The sequence below is a fragment of the Condylura cristata genome, unplaced genomic scaffold (assembly GCF_000260355.1).
Source record: "Condylura cristata isolate star-nosed mole 26May11 unplaced genomic scaffold, ConCri1.0 scaffold00013, whole genome shotgun sequence".
NCBI classification, from domain to species: Eukaryota; Metazoa; Chordata; class Mammalia; order Eulipotyphla; family Talpidae; genus Condylura; species Condylura cristata.
This window is the reverse complement of record NW_004567114.1, coordinates 1,244,880-1,259,015: the sequence shown is the minus strand read 5'-3', so window position 1 is coordinate 1,259,015 and position 14,136 is coordinate 1,244,880. Positions and strand designations below refer to the sequence as shown.

The 14,136-nt window shown below is 60.2% G+C and overlaps 2 protein-coding genes across 2 annotated transcripts in view; one reads left to right on the top strand and one right to left on the bottom strand.

The window, feature by feature from the left end:
• The window catches only part of MOK (MOK protein kinase), a 13,918-nt gene extending 7,348 nt beyond the window's left edge, over positions 1-6,570 (bottom strand). Inside the window, exons 1-4 of the mRNA XM_004682004.2 lie at positions 6,496-6,570; positions 2,031-2,145; positions 1,074-1,163; positions 112-182 (exon numbers count right to left, since the gene is read on the bottom strand). Of these exons, the coding sequence (XP_004682061.1) occupies positions 112-182; positions 1,074-1,163; positions 2,031-2,145; positions 6,496-6,502 (283 nt within the window). The 5' untranslated portion in view covers positions 6,503-6,570. The remainder of the gene's footprint in view (positions 1-111; positions 183-1,073; positions 1,164-2,030; positions 2,146-6,495) is intronic.
• A 62-nt stretch (positions 6,571-6,632) lies between these two features.
• ZNF839 (zinc finger protein 839) overlaps positions 6,633-14,136 on the top strand; it is a 22,239-nt gene continuing 14,735 nt past the window's right edge. Inside the window, exon 1 of the mRNA XM_012724373.1 lies at positions 6,633-6,825. Within this exon, the coding sequence (XP_012579827.1) occupies positions 6,633-6,825 (193 nt within the window). The remainder of the gene's footprint in view (positions 6,826-14,136) is intronic.

Genomic DNA, 14,136 nt, shown 5'->3' with positions numbered 1-14,136 from the left:
TGTAGCTTCTTGTTGTCCGGCCCGCGGCCGGCCAGCGTCTCCCGTCCGGCGACCCGAGGGCCACCTGGGGGCAGCCGGGCGGGTGGTGCCCCTGGCCGCCCACAGGCTTACCTCGGATGAGCTCATAAATATTCATGTCCATTAGTTCACACATTAGTGCCAGAGAACCGGATTTTCTGTCACTGAAGAAGAAAGCAGGCTTCAAAACGGCCCTTGTTGCCTTAGAGATAATCCCAGTCACCTCGCTGGCAGACATTTCTGGCGCGTACAACACCCCACCAGAGAGCGGCCGAAGGGCCACGGTGACCCCGAGTTTTGACCGGAGGTCAGTGTTTCACGCAGAGTGAACCTAAAATAATAGTGAGAAGGGGCTTTCGGCAGAGGCCGTCCCCCGTCCCGCTTTCAGAGGCGGCATCTTGAAAATACAGGGCCAGCTGCGGGCAGCCGCGGGGTGCGGCCTGCAGAGCCCGAGACAGGACGCCAGCTCGAGCCTGCACAGGCCCTGGGGCCTCTCACGGGAGAGGCGCCAGGGGTCACGGCGCCCTCGGGCCCAGGGCAGGCCGGCGCCTGGGCCACAGGCAAGCTGGACCCGGGCCCGGCCAGAGGGTGCTCGGACCCCGGCCCCGGGGTTCAAACTGACTGAGATCACAGCCCCGCCGGGGCTGCGGTGTCCGGCTGGCCCCAAAGGCCGCGCTGCTGCTCGAGGCCTGCTCCCCCACCGCGGCCCAGGCGCCCCGCCTTCTGGGGGCCAGAACAGAGGGGCGGCCCTCGGCTGACGCCCTCGCGTGGGGGGAGGCGGCAGGGCCTTCTCCCAGGCGCGTTCTGAGCGGGGCGGGCGAGGCTGGCTGAGCCACAGGAGGGCCCGCTGAGTCGGAGAGGCAGCCCCCCGGGGCACCCTGCCCCTTGGGAGGCAGACGCACGTGACCCCAAAAACCAGCAGCCTAGTGTGAGCTATCACCCTCTGCAGCGCAGAGCAAACGCCTAGGGCCCCCAGGGTGGGGGCAGGGAGGAGGCCGTCTTAAGGGAGACCCGGTCTGCAGCCCCCCACTGCGTTCAGGCCACGGGGTACTCACAAGACCACTTCGTGCAGGGTGAGGATGTTGGGGTGTGGATTCAGGCGCCTCAGAGCTTGGATCTCTCGCAGGTTGTTCACTTGCTCGATGCTGGGGGGACACAGCCGCTCTGAGACGGGGCCCTGCGCTGGGCACCACGAGAGCCACGCCGGCCTTTGTCTCCCCGCCCGCTCTGCTCCCCGCCCTGGCTCCGAGGCCTGGGTGCGTCTGTGGTGCTGTCTGAGGGGGCGTAAACCCCCTCAGGAGGAGGCTGGAGAAAGGGCGCGGTCGCCCACCTGCACACGGGAGGCTCCAGTCACTCCCAGCCTGCACCTGGCCTCGGGCCCTGGCCAGTGAGGGGAGACCACTGTCCTCCGCACGCTGACGCCCCTCTGGTTCAAGGACATTTCACTGTCAGCACTAGAGGCTTCGACGGCTGCTTTTCTGTCTTTATTTTTTATGCACACAGAACTGGGGTACCAGCCAGAGGTGTGGGGGATGAGGGGATTCCCAGAGACAGAGCGGGCAGCAGAACAGGCAGGTGGACAAAGTCCACTGCCGAGGGGGTAGCGGGGGGCAGGAGAGGCCTGCCGCGCCCTGTGGTCTGCTCCGGGTGGGGATGGAACTCGCCCTGAGGCGGCCGCGGTGGGGGTGCAGCGCTCCAGCCCCCCCACCAGGGAGTTCCTGCTTTCCTTGCTGCCTCAGCGGGGAGCCCTTCCTGTCCCTCGGGCGTGGGTCAGGCGGCTGCAGTCAGGGTCTCGGCCAGCCCAGCGCCGCCTCCCGCCAGGAGAAAATCCCCAAACCCGCGTGGGCGCGTGGGCGCGGCTCTGGGCGTGGAGCCAGCAGGGCCTCTCGCCCTTCCTGACGGACGACGCCTCCCCGCGGTGGCACGCAGGCCGCGGGGCTGCTCAAAGCGAGCTGTGCTCAGGCCCGGCGCGGCCTCCCGCTCCCCAGCAGCCGCGCAGGACCCGGGCCCACCTGTCAAAGCGCTGCTTCATCTGCTTACAGGCATAGTAGTTCCCGTCTCTCAGGCTCTGCATCTTCATGACCTCGGAGAACGTCCCCTCCCCTATTTTGCCGATAGCTCTGTAGTCTGTGGAGACAAGAGGAGTGACCCTCCCCGGCCAGTTCCACGCCCCTTGAGGCGGCCCTGGGATGCAGGAGGCCCGCCCCACGGTGGGCAGAAGCCAGCGGGCAGCACCACGTCACCCCAGGCCTGCTGCCCTCAGGCAGCAGGAACACCCCGCCTCAGCCGCCCCAGGGTGGGCAGCGCAGAGCAGCGGGGGGCTCCTGTGGGCGGGCTCGACACCCAGAAATCGCCCTCCGTGTCCCACTGGTGGCCTGAGGCCTGACCCTGCGGCTCTCGCGTTTCCTGACTGTGGGTGCTGCAGCCGCCATCACCCCGAACCTCCAGACAGCTAGTGGCTTCATTCACCTCTACTTTGCTGGATTAAGTCCCTGCCTGCACGGGGTACCTGGGGGATTCCTGCTTTCCTGAAAACACAGAAATGAAGGTCCCGCCTAAAACGCCTCCAAGCTGCAGGCCGCACGCCGAGGGACCGTCGCGGGACCACCAGCGGTGACCGCTGTCCCCGGGCCTGGCATCCCCAGCCCTGGCCCTGGGAAAGGGCGCGGGGTCCTCCGGGGGCCCGTTCGGCCTTAGCGAGGCAGCTCACAACTAACAACTCAGGAGAGAGTTGTCACGGTTCCAGCAGAAACGGGAGGAGCGAGGGCGTTCCAGAAAGCAGAATCTCATCGGCTTGGAAAAGCTTCGCCAGCCCAAATCACAGGCGAACGGGGCTGCAAAACACAGCCAGCCGTCCGCGAGCCTCGGCAGAGAGCCCCGACGCGGGCAGCGGCCGCCTCCGGGCCCAGCGGCGGCCGGGGCCAGGCGGGAGGAAACCAGCCGCTTGCAGAGCGAGTGGCGAGGGAGCCTTGCGTGTGGAGCCCGCCAGAAGTCTGGGAACCTTCGGTTTCTGCTGCGGAAGTAGCCCGGGCCCCAGGGCCTCGGCTCGGCTGAAGGAGGCCTCTCCCGGCCCGCAGGCGCCTCCCTCCAGAGGGCTCGGCTGTGGCCAGTGGCCCTGTGCTGTACAAGCCACAGTGAGGGAAGGGAAACGAGGGCGTGCCAGGCGCCGGACGGCCCTGGGGGCTGCTCTGACATCCCCTGCCCGTCTCACTCGCTGTGTGGAGACACCGCCGGCCAGTGCCCCCGAGGGCTCACCTCGAAGGCGGGACTGCCGGCCAGCTCGGCCTGGAAGACCTGGCTCGGCCGCTTGTGACAGGAAGCCGAGGCACCTGCGTCCTAGGGTCGCAGCGCCCAAGGCCGCAGACAGAACTGGGTCAGTAAGTATTCGGCCAGCCGTAGTTCAGCGTGACACAGACAGAGCCTTCACTGTCCTCAGGGCCGCGCACACTCGGTGGCCGACCCGGGGTGAGATCACTAAGACACCAGGAAGAAGGTGGGGGGGGCCGAGCGTCGCTCCCTGTTGAAGCACCCTTCTTTTCTCTCTCGGGTACCAGTGGCTCGCCCACAACCAACCGCCCAAACAAGCAGCGACCACGAAACCTCCTGCGTGTCACCCTCCAGCTGCCACGGCGTCCCCACCAGCCCGAGCAGGGCGGCCCGGGGAGACAGGACGGCAGCCGTGCCCGGGACACCTCCCGCCGGCGCCACGCGGGCCGGCCTGACCAAGGAGGGGGGCTTTCGCGTGCGAAGCCCCTGAAACTTGGGGTTCGTGCACTACAGAATGTGAAACTTGTCGCCCGAGCCCAGGCCCAAGCCCCATGTTCACGCCTGGCCTCTGGCGCTCAGCCTGGGCAGGCGGGGCACGCGGTCGGTCAGCGGAGGAATGGAGGGCGCAGGGCAGCTGGCACCATGCCCGGCCCAGGCCCGCCTCCCCCGTTCAGAGGCTCATTCACAGACCCCCACGGCCTGAGTCACTGGCGGGGTGACAAAGCCGACCTGCTCACAGGCCGCAGGAAACACAAAAGGAGCTAAAGTAACTCACAAGCAGTGGCGCTCGGGGCTGAGCACACGCCTGACTGGCCGGGCTTGGAGCACTCGCTGCTCCAAGCCGCCCACACACCTGCCGGCACCGGCAGAAGGTCGGACCCACTCAGTTTTGAGCGTCTGGAAGGAGCAGACACCTGCTCTGTTTCTCTCAGAGAGGTGCGCACACGTACGGGCACACCCACACCCACACTCTGGGAGACAAGAATGCTGACCAGGATCGGCTCTGCCGGGTCGGGCACAGTCCTGAGCGTGGGTTAAAGCCTCTCGCTCTTCGGGCCCTCCCTGGTGGCGCAGCGCGTTAAAGCACAGCACTAAGAAGCTAAAGCCACTTCTGCATGAGTTCGATCCCTGCCTGCCCTGGAGGAGACCACAGGGCGCGGCAGACCCGCCCGCTGCTCCCCTCGCAGTGTACTTCGTCGATCTGCCTGTTCTGCTCCCCACTCTGTCTCTAGTGAATCCTCTCACCCTCCACATCTCTAACTTGTACCCCAGTTCTGTATGAATAAATAAATAAATCTTTAAAAAAAAAAACACTTTTCACTCCTCGAATGGATCCCTGAGCCAGCATTTGTTTATGTCCTTATTTTGTTTAATATAAAGAGAAAAAATTAATAGTGGATGGCATCTTATAGAAACAGAAGACGAGGCCCTCCCTGGAGGCCAGCGGGCTAAAGCGCAGCACTGAGAAGCTAAAGCCGCTCCAGTGCCAGTTCCATCCCCTCCTGGAGGTGACCACAGGGCGCGGCAGACCTCTCCTGACCCACCCGCTGCTCCCCTCAGCAGTGGGTTTCAGTGGCTCCACCTGTCTGCTCCCCACTCTGTCTCTGAGGACTCCTCTCACCCCCTGTACCTCCAGCCTGCACCCCAGTTCTTGTATGCATACATACAAAATAAATCTTAAAATAAAAATACTGCTGTTTACTTGTGTATGAAAGTTTAAAGCTCCCTGCAACTGTTAAAGGGAAGGAACTCTGCAGAGTCTTATGGACCCCATCCCCTACTCCAGCTTTCTGGACTCTACCCCCGATTCCAGTGATTGGAAACTACATCTCCCAGCAGCACCAGGGAGAGAACTGCGAGGACCCAAGGGCGGAGCTAGCGGGAATTCTGGGACATTTGGGGAATAAATAGGGCGGATTACATCTCTAGCTGGCTGGGAAAACGGCTCTCCTGACCTTGTGAATCTGTGTGTGCAGCCTAGCCATAAGGTATTGCAGTTAACTTTGTATCCCGCTCTTTTTCCCTGGGTTGTTTCCGATTCCTTTCCCCTTTTGTAAATCAACCCGTTATTGACATTTTTGTGTGTCTGCAGTGTAACTGAATTTTGAGCGCGTGGGTGAGGACCCACAGACAGGCGGCCCAGTCTGCTCTGGGCTACCCTGTAACACAACTGCAACAGTAAGTTTTAAAAGTCTCCCTGGGGATACTAGCAAATGGCCCCACCTGCAGAACACAGAGGTTTTCCTTTACAGGTATGTTTTGAATAATTCATTAAAAAGTTCAGACAGGAAATTTTCAGAATAAATTTCTGGACAGGAAAAAAATATGGTAAAAACAAGAGTCCAAAGTTCACTTTGAAAGTGACCAGCTTGGATGTAGACTTTATATTCTAGCTGTGGCTTTGGGTGTGCTCCTGAAAACATGTCAATAATCTCCAACAGAAGACAGCAGACTGCCTTGTCAAGGGTGAATGAGGAGAATCGTTGCAATAGCTTCGCTACCTGGCTGCGCCATTCAGAATGGCAGTGCCAGTGCGGCCACAGAGCAGGCCCTCAAGCGGGGCACCAGACAGAGCGTGGACACGGCTCCCAGCGCCGGCTCCCCCACGATGGCAAACCCATCTGCGCAACCATGCAGAGAAGCGGCCCCGGCTGTGGCCACACTGCAAGCACAGGTCGGTGTTGTACCCGGTTACATTCCGCTTCCTAACTCCCCAGAAACATTCTTTAATTTCACTAAAAGGAGTTTTCAAGGTCCCTATAGACATATCCGATGCCATCAAAGGCGGAGGTCACGCAGCCTCGGGGCACAGCACAGGACCCCGACCTTGGAGAGAAGAGGCTCCGTGCAGTCCAGAACTGAAAAACGACAACGACGGAGCAAAGACAAAACCGCAACTCCCGATACTCACGCAAAACCGCGCACCCAAAGGTGCCTCGTGAGACTGGGGAGGGCGTTGGCGACGGCCACCTGCAGACCAGCGGCGAACTGGGAGTGGGCTCTGAAAGCCCGGATGGGGCCCTGCCCACCGAGAGTCCGAAGAAGGGGTGCCCCTGCCTCGGGCTGCCGCCCCTGCCCGCCGTGGCGACCCAGGCTCCCTGCCCCCGCCCCCGCCCCTGTCCCCAGCCCACTATCCCCTGTCTCCTGTGCCCCTTATTCCCTCATCCCCTGCCCTCCCTTGTGCCCTCCCTCAATCCCGACCCCACTCACTCTTCATCCTGGATGAAGAAACCGGCGACAACTCCTGGCAGACCCTGGACGGCCAATACAGGGGCAGGAAGGGTAGTCCCCTGGCTTCCACTCCTCTGAGGCAAGGTCCGGAATGAGGACCTCCTTAGTGGTCCCAGATGGAGAGCGTTAGGATCCGGACGCCATGTTGTATCCCTGTTACCCTAGCAACCGTCGGGCCCGAACTCCCCGCGGCCCTGCGTGCGCGTGCGCAGACCGCGTTTCCCGTGCCGCCCGGCGTGGACGCGTGCGCAGTGCGGCCCGCAGCTGGTGTGGTTGCTAAGCAACCTCGCCGGCGTGGTCGCGGAGCAGGTACCCGCGGCGACCTGCGCGGGGATTGTTCTTCGCGGCGGTCCCGAGGGCTTCGCTCAGGGACGCGGTGCCGGGTCACGGCCTCGGGTGCACCTGCGCTGGGGGCACTGGCCAGCTGTCCCGGACCCAGTGCCGACTATCCTGTCCTGCAGGCGAGCGGCCGAGCCGCAGCTGAGCAGAGACGCGCGCCCGGGAGCTTGCGGGTTGGATGGGGAGCGTCGGGGTCCGCTGCCCTGCACACAGGCCGACGCTCCGGGAACTGCGTTTCTTTCACCCCACAACTCCTGCAGAGGTCTGGGAGCTTCGCTTCGTTCCGTTTTTGAAGTTAAGTAAAACAAGTGTACAGTGTAAAAAAAAATCAAAATTCCGAAGTTTAGAGATCGGAAAACCCCTTCAAAACTCATCCATCCTGCTTATCTTTCCACCCCAGGGTCAGCCACTGGCAATAATTGAGTGACATCTTTGCAGAATTTCTATGTATGGATTTGGAACGATTTGCTCCAGAATTGAAAAATCATAGTGATGTACAACCAGCTTTTTTTCCACTTTCTGTTTCAAAGTCGCCTTTTTTTTTTTTAAGATTTATTCATTTATTCATACAGAACTGGGGTACAGACCAGAAATGCGGAGGGTGAGAGGATTCACCAGAGACAGAGTGGGGAGCAGAACAGGCAGATCGACGAAGTCCACTGCTGAGGGGAGCAGCGGGCGGGTCAGGAGAGGTCTGCCGCGCCCTGTGGTCACCTCCAGGGCAGGCAGGAATCGAACTCATGCGGAAGTGGCTTTAGCTTCTTAGTGCTGTGCTTTAACCCGCTGCACCACCAGGGAGGGCCTCAAAGTCGCCTTTTAATGGCAGCCTGGATGGGGCCAGCCGTGGTTCCCCACTGCGCCTACGGGTGCGGCCTGCTCTGGCCCTCTAACCATGCCGGGATGGCATTTCCTAAATACGGTCTCCGAAGGCTACATTTTAAAAAGGACGCGCTTAGCAGGAAAAGGCACTGCACCATGGCGGTGAGGGGAGGGCTGCCTAGTTCCCATATTGTTGCTATTACCACAAACAAGACTTCAGGAGAGACCCTGTTCATAACTGACACTGTGTGACTTCTGGCGGGGGAGGAGAGGCAAAAGATGGCTATAGCTCAAACATGGACTGGTCAAGTCACTGCCCCTGCTCTGTACATGGACTCCCTGGGCCCCACACTTGCGTGGACACTGGCCGTTACCTGCTAAGATTGTGGAGTCATTCAGTAGAAGATTAAAACGTCACAACGTGAATGAACCCCCTACAGTTCACAGCCCCTCTCTGCTCCTCACTCCAGGGCAGTGATCTAAGGCCACCATGGGCCCTGAGACCAGGCCTTGCACTGCAAAGCTGGCCTCCCCGCGCCTCGGCCAGCCCTGCCACCCCCGCCGTGCCAGCTCTGCCAGACTCCCCCGGACTTCCTCGCCTCCCACTGCACACCCCTCATGTGCACCCCTATTCACCGGGCCCCTGCTGGGCAATGAGGTGTGTCTAGTAGCCTAGTCTTTAAACCTTGCCCGGTGGCCAGCCCTGTAGACGCCTCACTTCTGTGTGCTCATGTGGCCCCTCGGGGCTCCCCAAAGCACTGTCAAAGGGACATGTATACTTTGAAACTCTGGTAACGTCTCTTCTTTTAATGGAGCCAACATTCACTTGACAGAATTAAGCATTTTGAAGTGTGACATTTAGTGCGCTCACAATATCCTGTTACCATCGTCTCTACTTCCAAAATACCTTCATCATCATCCAAAAAGGCGAGCCAGCACCCAGTGAGCAGTCTCAGAACCATGTGCTGGGCCAAGAAGGATCAGCCTTCCCAGGTCCTCAGAGAGGCTTCCCCGAGGGGTCGAGAACAGGCCCCCTAATGCACGTCACCTTGGTTTGTGGCATGAAGGTCACAAAACTTACCGTGACCTTAAAGAACGCAGGCTACCTAGATTTAGGAGCGTCTCTGGAAATATCCTCTTCATGGGCAGACCCTCTCTTCAGGCAGGACATGTGTTCAGAGGCAGGTTTTGTCATATGGAGTCACCCCTCGTCACGTGAACCCCTCCTCTCTCCCGGCTCCCGGGTACCACCCCGCGCCTCAGCCCAGCCCTCCCCAGCTTGCCGCACCAACTTTAGAATGTTCCACCACGTGAATTCTCCATACGGGCTAGTCTTTTGCTCCTGCTGCTTTGTCTGCTGTCAGGTTGTCTGCTTGTCTCGCTCAGAAAGCCGGTCGGGGGTAGCTTTTCTGCACCCTGGCAGAAGCCAGACACTAAAGGTCACGTGTATAATTCCACTCCCAGGAAATGTGCAGAAAGGCCAAGTCTACCCACAGGAAGCAGCCTGGAGGCGGGGGGGCTGCAGGGCTGGGCAAAGGTGCAGCAGGTGCTGGTGCTCGCCAGCGCGACAGCCAGCACCCGGAGGCAGCAGGGACGCTGCACCCAGCCAGCCACTGATGACCCTGAGCTGTGCCCTGTGGAAATGGTTAGTGAGATGTGGCGTGAACTTTACTTCCGGATAACTTGGGGTGAAGTGGTAATCCTAATCAAAAAACAGGCAGGAGAGCTAAGCTGGCACTTCTCCAATGAAGACATACAGAACAAACGGGACTGCAGGTACATGGGGGAAAAGCTCCGTCACTAATCATGAGGGAAATGCAAATCTAAACCGTAAGGAGAGACCACCCCTCATGACTGAGCATGGCCCAGATCAGCCCTCGCACGGGAATAGAGACTGCCCAGCGCCCGTGGAGAGCAGTGTGGAAGCTTCTGAGCAGACTGACAGTTACAGGGCCAGGAGAGAGGGGCACCCCTGAACCCCCAAACCTGCCTGCTCTAAATGGGTTCTGCCATCCACCGCATCAAGGCAAGACGTAAGAGCTTTAACGGACAGGAGCGTTAAGTCTACAGCACGGGAAAGACAAAGAATAGAGTTTCTAACTCAAACGCCCCAAGTCACCTGTCCCCTCACCGTAGGGGACTGGCCCAGAGCAAGGCCGGAAAGCCTGTCACAAGTGCAGGGCACCTCCTGACCGGGCCCCACAGAAAAGGGTCGGTGGTGGCCGACAAGCCTGGGAGGAAAAGAGCAGCATCTAAATCAAGATAAAGGAGGGCTCCCCCGCGGGTCCCTCCCCCGCGGGTCTCACGAGCCAGGGCCAGAGGCGAAGCCGCTTCTTCCCATCTGCGCGCCTGTCCCCCACAGGGCTCCTCTGGCTCCATCCTGCTTCTTCCTCCTCAGACTCCTCTCTGCTCAGCTCCGCCCTCCTGGGTGGGGCAGGGGAGCTGGAACTTCCCCTTTTCCTGGGGACTCCCTGTTACAAACTCGTATTAGCAAATAATAAACACGACAGAGAGAAAACCAGGCTTGAACCAGAATACCCGGAAGGAGGCGAGAACATCAACATCGGCCTGAGGATAACACCAAGGGACAGGACCGATGGGGACTGGAGCTTGGTCCTGACAGTCGGGCCGGTAAATGCCAGGCTGGGGCGCCAGGCGCTGCTCTGAGCAATGGGCGGGTGCTCCAACCCAGATTTGTTTCAACTGGAAGAAAAGATTTCCAGAAAGGAGAAAGGCTACCAGCTCAGCCCCTGAAGTCAGTGGGGCTGAGAGCCATCTGGTGGACCCCAAAGGGTACAGGATGGCGGTTCTCTCCTCTGATAAGGAAGGGTCCCCGTGAAAACTGCCTGAGGTGTCCTGAGCACCCTGGTCCCTCTGTCTTGACCAGGGTCCAGTGCAAGGCCGAGAGCAGCTGCCCCCCTGCCACTGGACACCCTGTCCCCATGCCACTGCCCTGGGTGGCTGACCACACCGTACCCGGGAGGGTGCTAACCCTGGCAGGCGGAATGCCCCAGGGCTGGCACCGGGCAGTGCTGTGGAGACCCCCAGAGGAGGGGCTTGACCAGTGTCACCTGGTGGGGGCCACCTCAGCTCAGTGGGACCCAGGCCTCCAGCTCCCTGGACCACCTCTGTTCTCGCTGCTGTCTTGGAAGCCTTTGCAAAAGCATCGTGAGTAATGTACATGCTGTAAGGAAGGACAATTTGTTTAAGTTTTTGGAACCAGGGCCCTCTCTGGTGGCTGGTTAGGACGCAGCACTGTGAGCCAGGTGCAGCTGCTTCAGTGCCCCGGAGGTGACCACAGGGCGCGGCAGCCCTCTCCTGACCACTGCCTGCTCCCCTCAGCAGTGTGCTTGTCAGTCTGCCTGTTCTGCCCACCACTCTGTCTCTGGAGAGTCCTCTCACTGCCCTGCACCTCTGGCCTGTACCCCAATTCTGTATGCATAATTAAATAAATCTTTAAAAAAAGTAAGTTTTGGAACCAACTGACTTGTCGCAAATTAGGTGCAGCACCTGGACAGCTCTCCTGTCTGCCTGCCTTCCCTATGCATCATCTCACAGCCTGGACAGGCCCCTTTGTCCCAGGAGGCAGCTCATGTAGTTTCTGCCCCCTCCCTTTCTTTCTAGAACTGACCGCAAGAAGTCAGCTTCAGCACTGAAGCGATTTTGTTCTCTTCTTGTCCGTCTACACAGGCCGGGAGGCAACGTCAAACATGCAGAAGGTTGGGAGCTAGTTCAGGGAGGCTGTGGAGACAGGAGACAGGTGCTTGGGCCTTCTGTGAGGGCAGGGAACCAGGGCCAACCCCCTTCTGACCTCTGAAGAAGTTTTCTGGAAAACAAGAGAAGATGGCGTGAAGGAGGTCACCCAGCCAGCCTCGGCCACCTTCCCATCAGAAACGGGCTGGACGGAGGGCCCATTTGTGACAGGAATGGCAGCCACTGTCCAGCACGTTACCTCACCAGCCACCCAGCAAGCCTGTCCTGCAGGTGCCATGCAGTGTGTGGGAACGAGGAGCCAAGAATGGGGTGTGGAGGCGGAGGGCGGAGCAGGCCAGGACAAGCCAGATGCCAGCCTGTGCCCCAGTGGCCGGGAGCACACGGCCCAGAGCCTCTGGACCTGCGGATGATGCCGGCCTTGTGCTTCTGGGCTCCAAAGCTCGGGGAGAATAGGCGGCATCTCGCTGGGCCCTTCCTACGGAGCCCCAGTAACACATGGTGTCTTCGTGTTCACGCCCCAGTGCCAGTTTCTAATGCCAGTTTCTAATCCCACACAGGCAAAGCGACTGGATTATTAACCCAGGGAGCTGTGACCACGAAAGGCCCCTCTCGCGCGTTTTGACAGGACTGATACTACCTTGCGCCACCTAATTCTGGCCACGCACCTTCCGGGCTCTAGGAGCGTGAGAGAGCCCTGTGGGTCCTGCGTGCCTTGGCCGCCTGGGTGGCCGGAGAGGCGGGCCTTGGGGCCGTGCCCAGGGGCGGGGCGGGGCGGAGGCCGCAGGTCTCGGGTGCCCCCCAGCGTCCACCGCCCGTCGCTGCGGCCCCGCCAGGCCCACCTGGCACCAGTCAGGCCCCGCCTGCCCAGGTGACTGGTGCTGCTGGCCAGTGGTAGGGCCAGGATGGCTCCCTCAGAGGGGCCCATGCAGCCCAGCTTGATGGACCACTGTGCTGTTTCAGGAGCTGGTTCTGGAAAGTAGAGATCGCAGCCCTGGAGTCCCGAGACCAACGGCTGGGATGAAGCGGGAAGAGGCAGCCGTGCGGCCGTGACTTCGAGGAGGGGAGTCAGGGAGCCGCGCTGAGCAGGAGGTCCTTAGACAGATTCAGGATGACGGGATCCCTGGCAGGTGTCTGGGGGAAGGGAGGCCAGGAAGAGGGACAGAAACAACCCGAGGTGGAAGCCTTGCTTGAGGGCTGGAAGGGGGTGGCTAGTGGGCGCACCCGGTGTCCGTGCCAGATACAGGTCAGGGCGCCCGGTTGAAGCTCAGTTTCCACAGGTGACTAATTCTAGCTGAGTGTGAGCATCCCAGATGTTGCTGGGGCTTATTTGCACTTAATTATTGATGTTGCTGCCAGCCCTCTCAGCTGGGCCAGAGGGGGAAGTTTGAACACAGCAGGGACGATGTGACGTGGCGTGTGCGCGTGTGTTCAAGTGCAAGGTTTTGGAGTTCGCTCGCCGGTCAACCTGGTTCCTGTTTCTTCAGTAGGTACCGCACCAGGAGCACGGCGGCCCACACGCTGCCCCCGCCTCCTGCTGTCAGCCTGCCCTGCGGACCACCGGACCACCGCAAGTGTCCAGTCGCCAGGACACAGGCCCCACCCTCAGGCGGGGGGGGGGGGAGGTTCTAGCCCTGGGCGTCACTCCTGCGCTCTCCTGTTCTCCAACACCTGCCCCGGCACTAAGGGGCGAGCCACGGGCAGACCAGCCTGTCCCCTCCGCGGGCTCCCGGGCACCGCAGGGGCCCTGGCTGAGTCGAGGTTGTCCAGACCTCCTTCCCCGCCTTCAGCCTCCCTGGTGGTGGTGGGCTGCTTCCCGACAGGGATGGTGGGGCTCGTCTCCTCCGCTTACCGGAGCCCTCAGGCTGCCGTGTGGGAGCAGACCAAGTGTACCCTCCTCTGACCAGGGAAGCAGACAGTGTGGGGGCGGGGGGCCGCGCCTCAGGTCTGTGGCTCCAGCACAGGCGGCTGCAGCCCTGCCAGCCGGAGGCCCCAACATGCAGGTGGGGGAGGGCTCTGTTCAGTTTGGTCTTCACAGCAGCCCCTCGCCCCCAGGAGACCCCCACCCCTTGGGGTGGGCACTTCCTGATGTTCACACAGCAGCAAATTTATGATTTATTCGTGTGCTGACAATGGGGGCAAAATGGAGATACTTACCAGACCTTAAAGAAAAGGGGTGGGGCGGGGGGCTAGGGACCATCAGCTTACCCTCCCCAGAAGTACCAAGGAATTACTTACTTATTTTAGCAGACATGTATGTACAGCTCATCGTTGCTCATTTTCGTGCAGTGAACGCTTGCACGCTTTCTCCTCTGGGGTGTAGTCCCCCAAAAGCCCCACCGCTGTTCCCTGGCACCAGCACAGCCCCTCATCTTGATCCCTCTGTCTCCCCCTCCCTCGTAGAACGGCTCTGACTTATAGTTGTCCGTTCATTCTTCTATTACTATTATTGACATTTCTTTTCCGGATCTCTTATTTGGTGCCCCTATATGAGGAACCATTTTAAGTGACATTTGCAGTTTCTCAGGGGCATGCTTATTATGATCGACTATTAAGCACAACAGTAAGATAAGAAAATTGTGTTATTTTTAAACAAAGTTGCACTGAATCACAGGTGTATCTGCACACATACACACAGGTGTACCTGCACACATACACACACATATATATAAGCACCTGCAGAACGAAGCCTGGCAGGGTGCCCACTGTTACTGGATCCTTGTTCTTTTCGCCCGCCCGCACCCCCCCCCC